At 46.3% G+C, this 13189-nt stretch overlaps 1 protein-coding gene across 1 annotated transcript in view; it reads left to right on the plus strand.

Moving 5' to 3' along the window:
* Positions 1-10481: 10481 nt before the first annotated feature.
* mtmr10 (myotubularin related protein 10) overlaps positions 10482-13189 on the plus strand; it is a 66023-nt gene continuing 63315 nt past the window's right edge. The window contains exon 1 of the mRNA XM_059945836.1: positions 10482-10655. Coding sequence (XP_059801819.1) covers positions 10497-10655 — 159 coding nt within the window. The 5' untranslated portion in view covers positions 10482-10496. The remainder of the gene's footprint in view (positions 10656-13189) is intronic.

Here is a 13189-nt window from a genome sequence, read left to right on the forward strand (position 1 = left end):
CAACATCTCCCCCACATACACTGAACAACCTCTCCCCCACACCCTGAACAACGTCTCCCCCCACACCCCTGAACAACGTCTCCCCCACACCCCTGAAGAACTCCCCCCCACACCCCTGAACAACTCCCCCCCCACACCCTGAACAACTCCCCCCCACATCCTGAACAACATCTCCCCCACACACCCTGAACAACATCTCCCCCACACACCCCTGATCTACATCTCCCCCACACACCCTGAACAACATCTCCCCCACACCCCTGAACAACTCCCCCCAACACCCCTGAACAACTCCCCCCCACACACCCTGAACAACTCCCCCCCACACCCTGAACAACGTCTCCCCCCCACACACCCCTGAACAACGTCTCCCCCCACACACACCCTGTACAATGTCTCCCCCCACACACCCCTGAACAACGTCTCCCCCACACACCCCTGAACAATGTCTCCCCCCACACCCCTGAACAACGTCTCCCCCACACACCCCTGAACAACTTCTCCCCCCACACACCCCTGAACAACTTCTCCCCCCACACACCCCTGAACAACATCTCCCCCACACCCCTGAACAACGTCTCCCCCCCACACCCCCAAACAACGTCTCCCCCCCACACCCCCGAACAACGTCTCCCCCCCACACACCTGAACAACGTCTCCCCCACACCCCTGAACATCTTCCCCACACCCCTGAACAATGTCTCCCCCACACCCCTGAACCTCTTCCCCGCACACCACCAAACAACGTCTCCCCCCACACCCCTGAACAACATCTCCCCCCACACCCCTGAACAACGTCTCCCCCACACACCCTGAACATCTCACCCCCACACCCTGAACAACATCTCCCCCCCACACCCTGAACAACCATTCCCCCACACCCCTGAACATCTTCCCCACACCCCTGAACAATGTCTCCCCGCACACCCTGAACAACGTCTCCCCCCCACACCCCTGAACAACGTCTCCCCCACACACCCTGAACAACATCTCCCCCCCCACACCCGAACAACATCTCCCCCCCACACCCTGAACAACCACTCCCCCACACCCTGAACAACCTCTCCCCCGCACCCCTGAACAACATCTCCCCCACACACCCTGAACAACCTCTCCCACACACCCTGAACAACGTCTCCCCCCACACCCCTGAACAACGTCTCCCCCCCACACCCTTGAACAACTCCCCCCCCACACCCTGAACAACATCTCCCCCACACACCCTGAACAACCTCTCCCCCACACACCCTGAACAACATCTCCCCCACACACCCTGAACAACTCCCCCCACACCCTGAACAACGTCTCCCCCCACACCCCTGAACACCATCTCCCCGACACCTGAATGACTCCCCCCACACCCTGAACAACCTCTCCCCACCACACTCTGAACACCGTCTCCCCGACACCCCTGAACAACCTCTCCCCCATACACCCCTGAACAACCTCTCCCCCCACACACCCCCTGAACACCGTCTCCCCGACACCCCTGAACAACTCCTCCCCATCCCCATGAACAACTTCTCCTCACCCTGAGAACAACCCCTCTCCACACCCCAAAAATCCCATCCCCATACACCCCTGAATAACTCCTCCCCATACACCCCTGAATAACTCCTCCCCATCACCTGAACAAAACCTCTCCCTACCCCCTGAACAACTTCTCCCCACATCCCCATGAACATACCCTCCCCATACAACTGACAAGCCCTCAGAACCTGCTGATGAAACCCTCCACAGCCCCTGAACAACCCCTTCCCCATCCCCCAAACAAGCCCCTCCAACCCTTTGAACAAACCCCCACACCCGAACAAGCCCCCCACCCCCTGACTGAGCCCCCCCAATCCTTGAACAACCCTTTCTCACCCCCCTCAAACAAGCCCTCTCTATCCCCTAACCAAGATGCTGTTGAACTGCATAGTTCCTCTTGCAGGTTGTTTATGTTGCAAACTTCAGCATCTGCAGTCCAGTCTGCAATATCAACTTCCTACCATGTTTTTGGTGAAGACACTGGTCTCAACACCAACTTACAAATTCTCCTTTATGAAGCAGAAGTTTATAGATTTGGTTTCATTTCTGTACATGATATGATTGTACACAAACTCAAAGCAGGAAACAGACAAAGTTCAGGCAAGAGGTTTCCTAAATAAAGGCCTTAATCCCAGAGGCTGGACTGTGACCTGTGCAAAACTGTGAACGATGAGACTTTGACCAGCTCCACCAGCCATAATTCATAACCCTGTGTCTGAAGGGTCCACGGAGCTCTATGCAGCAGTGCTACATCTTTCAAACCAAAAGGCAGACAACGAAAAGAACAATACACAAAAGGCAGTTCAAAATGGTGTGCTATACCAGAAAGTCAGCCATTAAAAAACAGCAACAACACTTCAATGAAATGAGTGAATTTACAAAGAGCAATAAACCAAATTAAAGTCACACCCTCTCCCACGAAAAGGTTTCTCTAAAACTGGTTGATGATTGCACAGGTCTCTTGTAGCAGTAGTCTGAGCATGCTAATCAAGTACGGTGTTCTCCTAAGGCTTGGCTACTGGTGGGTCCTCGGGTGTCTGTAGAGACTGATCTAGGATCCAAATATTCTGGTGCAATGAGGCCAAGAGAAAATGGATTCCTTTAATGGAGAACACCTGTGTGCAACTTTTTGAACATGGGGATCTTGATGCATGGGTATCAGTCCTTAACAAGTTGGAGTCAGAGCCCAGTGGTATGGAGCGCAAGACAACTTTGGATCTTTCAAGCTGCAGACTTCTCTTGTGATGTGTCATCATTTCTGCAGCAGCTCCAACACTGAGGTCTTGGTTGAATTGCTCTGTCTTCCCATTGACCTCACCAGCATGGGTGACCTATCAGGAGATAAGCCCCAAAGGGCATGCTCTCTAGATCTCAGAAAATTACAAGCCTCGCCACCACAACAAAGTGAAATCCTAGCAGGGGCAAGTCTCTTCAACCCTCTGAAAAGAACAGATTGGAACAGAAGCCCACCATCTGGCAAATCCGGTCACCCAGTCACTCCCACACAAATTCCCACTGTCTGGCAAATCAGGTCACCTAGTCACTACCCACACAACTCCCCCAATCCCTGGCAAATCAGGTCACCCAGTTACTACCCACACAACTCCCCCAATCCCTGGCAAATCAGGTCACCCAGTCACTACCCAAACAACTCCCCCAATCCCTGGCAAATCATGTCACCCAGTCACTACCACACAATTGCTCACCATCTAGCAAATCCGGTCACCCAGTCACTACCCGCACAACTCCCCACCGTCTGGCAAATCAGATCACCCCGTCACTTCCCACACAACTCCCCACCGTCTCGCAAATCAGATCTCCCGTTCACTCCCCACTGTCTGTCAAATCAGGTCTCCCAGTCAGTCCCGACCGTCTAGCAAATCAGGTCACCCGGTCACTACCTCACAACTTCCCACCGTCTGGTAAAACGGCTCACCCAGTCACTACCACACAACTCCCCACCGTCTGGCAAATCAGATCTCCCGTTCACTCCCCACTGTCTGTCAAATCAGGTCTCCCAGTCAGTCCTCACCATCTGGCAAATCAGGTCACCCGGTCACTACCACACAATTGCTCATTATCTAGCAAATCCGGTCACCCGGTCACTACCTCACAACTTCCCACCGTCTGGCAAATCAGGTCACCCAGTCACTACTACACAACTCCCCACCGTCTGGCAAATCAGATCTCCCGTTCACTCCCCACTGTCTGTCAAATCAGGTCTCCCAGTCAGTCCTCACCATCTGGCAAATCAGGTCACCCGGTCACTACCACACAATTGCTCACTATCTAGCAAATCCGGTCACCCGGTCACTACCTCACAACTTCCCACCGTCTGGCAAATCAGGTCACCCAGTCACTACTACACAACTCCCCACCGTCTGGCAAATCAGATCTCCCGTTCACTCCCCACTGTCTGTCAAATCAGGTCTCCCAGTCAGTCCTCACTATCTAGCAAATCCGGTCACCCAGTCACTACCTCACAACTTCCCACCGTCTGGCAAATCAGGTCACCCAGTCATTTCCCACCATCTGGCAAATCAGGTCACCCGGTCACTCCTCACCATCTTGAAAGTCAGGTCACCCAGTTACTCCCACAAAACTCTCCCACCGTGTGGCAAATCAGGTCACCCAGTTACTCCCACAAAACTCTCCCACCGTGTGGCAAATCAGGTCACCTAGTTGCTGCCACACAGCTGCCCAGTTCTGCCTCAGCAGTGTGTTGGCTGTGTTGACCCCACATGGCATGATATAGCAAGCTGAGAGCAGCAGTATTGTTACAAGTACATATTCTGATCCTCCCCCACGTTCCCCCATCATTGCACCACTCAACACCTGCCCCACCCCCCCGTACCTATGTCCTGAGTCGTCCCATGAGACTCCATAAAGCTTGAGAGCTTTAATGGGTTTTGCAAGTTATATCAGTTGCATATTAACCACAACCTACCTCTAATATTTGTTGAAGTTAACAGTTGTGTTAAAACCTGCTCAGAACAAGAGGCCTGGATCAGAAGTCTCGAATGCTGGCAGCTGCCTGTGCAATGGTTCAACAGTCATCTGCTGAATAAGCAGAAACCTAGGGAGATGCTAAAATTTGCAGGATTAAAAGCACTCCCACATAGGCTGCCACTTTGCTGCACAGCGTCTAGTTTCAAGAAAAAGCCTTGCAGAGCAGTACATCCCTGTCCCTGGCAGGTTCAATTAGCAGCAATAACACGACACTCTACACTGAAATTTACTGAGCCCTCAACTGCTTCTACTTAACGTATTAGATGATTATAAATTCACCTGTCTCTGCAAAGAATTTGTGCATCTAAACATTCTCTCCTCCTCGTTGAACACTTTAGCAAACTTCTTATGTGTAAATGTCAGGAACGCTAATTGTGCGTTCAGTGGAATGAGGCAGCCTCTTACGCACCATAGAAGCAAACAATGCCTTCAATTCCAGTCCAAGGACAGGTTACTTGTACCTCACACTTAAAAAATGCTTTTCCTTTTCTCAGTTCCTCAGTCTCCACTGCATCTGTTCACAAGATGAGGCCTTCCATTCCAGAACATCTGAGATGCCCTTCTTCTACTGTTCCTCTTCTGTCATTGATGCTGCCCACACCCACATCTCCTCCATTTCCTGGACATCTGCCCTCACCCCATCTTCCTGCCGCCAATACAGCGAAGGGTTTCCTTGTCCTTACTTACCACCCCACAAGCCTTTTGCATCAGGTACATTATTCTCTGGAATTTCAATGGGATCCTACCACAAGCCCCACATTTCTTCGCTGCCCTCAACTCCACTTTTCATAAGGATCACTCTCTATGTGAGTCCTTTGTCCAATTGTCCTACCTCACTGTTGTCTCTCCAGGCACATATCCCTGCAAGCAGGACAAATGCTGTACCTGCCCCTCCTCTCCCTCCCTCATCACCATTCAGCTGAAGTCACATTTCACCTGTAAGTCTGTTGGGGTCATTTATTGCATTGGGTGTTTGCAGCGCAGCCTCCTCTACATCGGTGAGATTCAGTGTAGATTGGGGAACCGCTTCATCAAACACTGTACTACAGAAAAGGCAGCATTTCCCGATGGCCACCCATTTTAATTCTACATCTCATTACCATCCCACATTCTGGTCCATGGCCTCCTCTACTGAGAAAATGAGGCTACTTTCAGGTTGGAGGAGCAACACCTCATATTCCATCTGGGTAACCTATCTCGACAGCATGAACTTTGATTTCACTAACTTCTGCCAAATTCTCCACCCTACCCCTTTTCTCTTTTTCCATTTTGGCTCCCCGCTTACCCCTTCACACCTGTCCATCACCTCTGTCTGGTGTCACTCCTCCTCCTTTTCTCCCATTGTCCACTGTCCTCTCCTATCAGATTCCTTCTTCTTTTAACTTTTACTTCTGACTATCATCTTCCAGCTTCTCATTTTGCCTCCTCTGCCCACCCGCTTTCCCCCTCACCTGGTCTCACTTATCACCTACCAGCTTTTATTCCTTCCCCTCCTTCCTTGTTCTGACATCTTCCACTTTCCTTTCCAGTACTGATGAGGAGCCTCAGACTGAAACTTTGACTGTTTCGTCCCCTCTATAGAATCTGCTCGACCTGCTGAGTTCTGGCAGCGTATGTAGCTCTATAATTTCCAGCACCTAAAGAATATAGTGTTTAAAACTATATAAAGTTTGGTGCAGTTAACAGTCTGCTGGAGGAACTCAGTGGGTGAAACTCAACATTGGTAGGGTAAAGTATTAGAACACAGAAAAGATAGATAGATGCTTTATTGATCCCAAAGGAACACAGTGCCACAGTAGCATTACAAGTGCACAGATAGAAATATTAGAAGTGGAAAGAATAACAAAAATTGGTTACCACTAACAGTCCAACAGGAGGGAGGGTCATCACTTCCCCAGCTGTAAGTTGACTCATGGCCAAGACGTAGCGCTCTTTAGAGCAGTGCAGTTGTCTTAGTGGTCCACCTGTATAAACCTGCTCCACGATTAATCTAACCCTTTCCCCATACTCAGCTCATAGCCCTCTATCCATCCATGTACCTGAGTCTCTTAAAAGTCCCTATTGTATGATAGCGACACGGGTGGAGGCTGTAACCTTTCAGAGGCCAACCAAAATTGCCTTTTTCTTTGTTATATGTCTTTTTTAAAATCGCAAAACAATGCTGGACTCTTTATACTTCGGGTACTGGAGGTCTACTCCATTAGTGAACTGCTGGAGGAGCTGGACTGGGTGCAGACCATGTTGCTACCTGCTACAGGAAGACATCACAAGCATTGGAGCTGGTGCACGAAGGAGGCATGCAGTGTAACTGTGGATGATTGTCTTGGATGTTTCTGTTGTGATCACAAGATCCTGTTAGACATTGATCATGTAAGATGCTGCTGGCCTATTTCCCTTGTTTGATGATGTGACAGACAATGGGGATGCTGCTCCAGGAGAGGAGACACCGGAGCAGGGTGGTGTGGCATCTGCGTTCGTTTGGAGGCTGGCCTCTCCCGTTGGTGCTGCCTTCCAATGTTTGATTGGTGGAATGACAAGCTGGATTGCATGCATATGTGCACTGCCAGGAGCTGCACCATCAAATTGCAGGACATTCTGCTCAATAATTTGGGCTGTATATGTGTTTTTTTTTTCCAAGACTATGGTTTTTTTGTTTGCTATTTTGAATGTGCTGTGCACGTTTACATCTTGGCCCCAGGGGGATGCTGTTTCATTTGGTGTATTCATGTATAGTTGAAATTGACTTGTATCAGCCTGGACCACTACCTACCTCCAACATCTCCCCTAAACTTTCTTCCACTCACCTTAAACAGATATCCTCTGGTATTGGCCATTGCCACCTAGGCAAAGGTGCTGGTTGTCAACAATCTATGTTAACCACAATGTTATACACCTCTATCACGTCATCTCTCATCCTGGTTCTCTCCAAAGAGAACCCTAGCTCAATCAACCTTTACTCATAGGACATGCTCTCTAATCCAGTCAGCATGTCCTGGGAAATCTTCTCTGCAGCCTCTCTGAAACATCCACACCCTTTCTATAACAAGGTTCTATAAAGAGAAGGCAGTAGGGTGGGAGAGCAAGCGAAGGGGGAGGGGGGAGAGGGGGAGTTGTTGTTCAGGAGGGTGTGAAGGTGTTTGGTGAGGGTAGGGAGTAGTAGTTTTAGGTGGTGAGGAGTGGTTGCTCAGAGGGGTGGAGAGATGTTCGGTGAAGGTGGGGAGGGTTTTTTTGGGGTGGGTGTTGAGGAGATGTCGACATTGTAGTTGATGGCAAGTCCCAAATCTACCACCTACTGAGCCATAAGGAGGGGACAGATTCATAGGTGTTATCTACTAACTACCGCATTATTTAGTTACAGTCACACTTGCTAAATGATGTTTGAGGCCAAAATAGATAAAAGTGTTTCAAAAGAAACATTCACCTTTATAGCCAGAATCCTGATGAAAGGTCTCGACTTCCTTTTCCATAGATATGGCTGACCTACTGAGTTCCTCCAGCACTTCTTATGTGTTAACATATAACATATAACAATCACAGCACGGAAACAGGCCATCTCGGCCCTCCTAGTCCGTGCCGAACTCTTAATCTCACCTAGTCCCACCTACCCGCACTCAGCCCATAACCCTCCACTCCTTTCCTGTCCATATACCTATCCAATTTTACCTTAAATGACACAACTGAACTGGCCTCTACTACTTCTACAGGAAGCTCATTCCACACAGCTATTACTCTCTGAGTAAAGAAATACCCCCTTGTGTTTCCCTTAAACTTTTGCCCCCAACTCTCAAATCATGTCCTCTCGTTTGAATCTCCCCTACTCTCAATGGAAACAGCCTATTCACGTCAACTCTATCTATCCCTCTCAAAATTTTAAATACCTCGATCAAATACCCCCTCAACCTTCTACGCTCCAATGAATAGAGACCTAACTTGTTCAACCTTTATCTGTAACTTAAGTGCTGAAACCCAGGTAACATCCCGGTAAATCATCTCTGCACTCTCTCTAATTTATTGATATCTTTCCTATAATTCGGTGACCAGAACTGTACACAATATTCCAAATTTGGCCTTACCAATGCCTTGTATAATTTTAACATTACATCCCAACTCCTATTCTCAATTTATAAAGGCCAGCATACCAAAAGCCTTCTTCACCACCCTATCTACATGAGACTCCACCTTCAGGGAACTATGCACTATTATTCCTAGATCTCTCAGTTCCACTGCATTCCTCAATGCCCTACCATTTACCCTGTATGTTCTATTTGGATTATTCCTGCCAAAATGTAGAACCTCACACTTCTCAGCATTAAACTCTATCTGCCAATGTACAGCCCATTTTTCTAACTGGCATAAATCTCCCTGCAAGCTTTGAAAACTCACCTCATTATCCACAACACCTCCTACCTTAGTTTCATCGGCATACTTACTAATCCAATTTACCACCCCATCATCCAGATCATTTATGTATATTACAAACAACATTGGGCCCAAAACAGATCCCTGAGGCACCCCGCAAGTCACCGGCCTCCATCCCGATAAACAATTATCCACCACTACTCTCTGGCATCTCCCATCTAGCCACTGTTGAATCCATTTTATTACTCTAGCATTAATACCTAATGACTGAACCTTCTTAATTAACCTTCCATGTGGAACTTTGTCAAAGGCCTTGCTGAAGTCCATATAGACTACATCCACTGCCTTACCCTCGTCAAAATTCCTCGTAACTTCTTAAAAAAATTCAATAAGGTTTGTCAAACATGACCTTCCACGCACAAATCCATGCTGGCTACTCCTAATCAGATCCTGTCTCTCCAGATAATTATAAATACTATCTCTAAGAATACTTTCCATTAACTTACCCAGCACTGATGTCAAACTGAGAGGTCTATAATTGCTAGGCTTACTTCTAGAACCCTTTTTAAACAATGGAACCACATGAGCAATACGCCAATCCTCCAGCATAATCCCCGTTTCTAATGACATCTGAAAGATCTCCGTCAGAGCTCCTGCTATCTCTACACAAACTTCCCTCAAGGTCCTGGGGAATATTCTGTCAGGACCCGGAGATTTATCCACTTTTAAATTTCTTAAAAGCGCCAGTACTTCCACCTCTTTAATTGTCATAGGTTACTCTGGATTTCCAGAATCCACAGAATCTCTCACCCTCACCTGCCCCCCACCCTCTACTTAACACAGACTTTTCTTTGTCTATTTTCATGGCCCAGTCTGTACATAATTGTTCTTGACTGTGGGCATGTTGTCAGCATTTGTTTGGTTCACACAGAATTTCTTTCCTGAAAAAAAAATTAGTTCAGAAGTAAGTTGCACAAATGCTGTTGAGATACGTACAAATGTTTGTATCTGCTGATGAATTGTAGGATGACAGATGGACCAGTGAAGGGGAGTTTGTCTGGACTCTGGCACATAATAAACAGCCCTGAGTGATAATTGCTATGTCAGGTGCCAGTCAATAATGAGAGTGGGATCATCCTACTCTTTCCCCACCTGTCCACTGCCCTGGCTAGCCATGCAGTAGGTCAATGTCTTCAGAAACTAAAATTTATTCTTTTAATTTACAGTTGTCTAAATTAACAGAATAATAAGTATCTGAAGGACGTCACTTTCTTAATCACCTTCTTACAATGCTCAAAATAAATTTATTATCAAAAAACATATTGTATATATCACTATACACCATTTACAGGAAAATAAAGAAATGCAATAGAATCAATGAAAAACTACACACGGACAAAAACTGATAAACAATCAATGTGCAAAAATAAATAAATTCTGAGAAGATGACTTGCGAAGTCCTTCCTTTCCTCGTGCTATTTGTCCACCAATCTGATGAAGCTCACTCTGGGGTCAGTTGGAATAGTAGGTTCTAAAATGTTGCCTTTCCTGGAGAACAGCTTGTGGCAGCCATTAAACTGGACAGTGAGGTAACTCTGATGTACGTCTGGTTTATTTCAGGGGAACTTGTGGTGAGCGAGACCAGCAATGTCAGAAAATGCATTGCTACAGACACAAGTGCTCACGACCTCTATGGAACCCTACTCTGTACCAACTTCAAGATCTCTTTTATCACAAAGGATGTAGCACATTTTCAGGTTTGTAAGCCTTCAGCATTTCACTGGAATGTTTTAATCAGACGGGAATTGGTATTTCTTAAAACCTGGGCTGGAACTGCTGTCAGAAGGATAAATAAGTAACCAGCACACAGAATAAGGGGATTGATAACAGAACCAATGCAAGGTTGAAAATTATTTTGCAATGTGTGTGGTGACTTGGATTGAGTCTTATGGGATAAGTCAGAAAGGCTTTAAGCAAATTAACCATTGAAAAGGAAACATTTTAAGAGTTGTGGAAATAAAGAATGGGTGTAGGCCAACTTGAAGAACTGACCTGGGGTTGGTGACTTGATTTCCTAATTTTTAGGCTGCCTTATTCCAGCTCACCATTGCTTTTGTTGCATCATTGCTGGAGCTGGCCAATCATCAGTGTTCTTAGTGGAGAGGTTGGGCCATCAAAGAAATGGTCCTAAATTAGAACAAAAGACAGGTTTGAAGGATTGGTAGGAAGAAGTGCCAGAGATGAAGATGTGAAGTCCAGGGGAATTTTGGAGCAGGAAAGAGAGGCACAATGGATGGCCTGAAATGAGAATCTTTTACAAGGACGGTTATACCATGTAATGCACAGCATGTGAATAAAGAGACGAATGTTACCCAAGTGAAGCACAGTGCATTAGACAGTAATAACGTGGTGTTATAAATTCATTATGGGGCTACACATTTTATGGCTCTATCCTGGAAGATGGTGAGGGGGCAGAGGAAATACTGACTGCATCCTTTAGGTTGCTCCTGATCACTGCTTTTGTTTTAAAGGAGTTTATTAATTAGAAGCAGGAGTTGGCCATTTGGCCTCTTGAGCAGTTCCATTATTTATTAAGATTGGGGCTGATCTCAAGCTGTGTTTTCTTGCCTATCTGAATATCCCTAATATCTAGAAACCAGTAATAATCAGTTTTGGATGACCTCAGTGACTGAACCTCATCTTTTTTTTTAATGAGTGACCAATTATTTTTAAACACTGGCCATAGTTTTAGATTTTCTGACTAGAATAAATATCCTCTTCACACGGACCTTGTCGTGATCCTCAGGATTTTGTGTTTAAGTTAGGTCCTCTTACTTTTCTTTTACTCCAGTAAGAAATCTTTACTACTATAGTCAAGTACAAAGATGAGTAACCATTCTCCTTCACTGCTTGCTCCAATTTGATGTTAGCTCTCCATGGTGTGTGTACAAGGAAAGCAGTCTCACCAGCAGAACAAGAACCTTCGTCACTAGTTCAGAGTACTCTGCACATTTGGATGACCTCGCCATTTTCCACATTATATTCTGCCTACTGTGTTCTCACCACTCACTTGCCCCTTGAAGCATAGCTACATCCTCTCCTTACTCATAATTCTGCTTAGTTTTGTGTCTTCAGCATATTTGCAAGTGTGGTGCATGGCCAAGTGGTTAAGGCGTTGGACTAGCAATCTGAAGGTCATGAGTTTGAGCCCCAGCTGAGGCAGCATGTTGTATCCTTGAGCAAAGCACTTAACCACATATTGTTCCAGTCCACCCAGCTGAAAATGGGTACTGGCAAAATGCTGGCGTCCTATCTGGGGGTGGGGGGAAGTCTCATACTCTCAGTCGCTTCACACCACGGAAACCGGCATAAGCACTGGCCTGATGAGCCTATAAGGCTTGGGACAGACTTGAACTTAACTAGCATATTTGGAAATGTGACATTTGCTGGTGTGAATATCTGATGCCCATCAATCCTTACCACCCACTGCCACAGTCTGCCAACCTGAGAGCGATATTTTCCTTCCCTGACAGGAAGGTTATGAAATTAATATTAAGGATGCATGCAAAAAGTTTCTAGTTGTCAGTTTTCTTTGTTTTCCATGTAGCCATTTCTGGCCAACTGAGTGAGGCTAGGAAACTGATTTCCTCATGGTTGTTAGGAAACACTTCATGTGAACACAGTGTTAACAAATTACGTTCCATGCTTGCTTGATTCAGATTATTAGTTAAAAAGCAGATGGGTACAAAGATTGTAGTGAAATCTGACGAGCTAATCTGATAATTTTAGCAATTTGGGAAGTATCCTCAAACTCTACCTACATTTAGTCGAACAATTACAAGGGTTTTTGCCATTTTCTCACACTGCATTTGTACCTTTTGATTGCATAATTTTTTTCATTTACTGATGGAAAGTACAGATTTGCTAAAAGACAGCAAGATAGTTGAATTAATAGCAGAATTTAACTCAATGGGTAATAAGATGTGGTTACAAAGTGAAAAAACTTCCAAGTGAAAAATTCCAGGAGGTTTAATTTTGGTGAAGTCTGATAATATAGGATGGGCCAAGGCAGTGGAGAGGAAGGACTTTGTGTCAAAGACCTAAATGATGCAATCAGCTTGGATGGAGCGAAGAAATACAAAAAGGAATAAACCTTTGGTTGGAGGTATCTTTGGGCTCCTAAACGTGTAGTAACATGGAGAATGAAATGCAAGGCACCCATAGCTAGGATAATGCAGGACTTTAATCTATATACAGTCGGCTCTCCTTATCTGCGAATTCCGCATCCGTG

This window comes from Hypanus sabinus, chromosome 21, assembly GCF_030144855.1.
Source record: "Hypanus sabinus isolate sHypSab1 chromosome 21, sHypSab1.hap1, whole genome shotgun sequence".
Classification (NCBI taxonomy): Eukaryota; Metazoa; Chordata; class Chondrichthyes; order Myliobatiformes; family Dasyatidae; genus Hypanus; species Hypanus sabinus.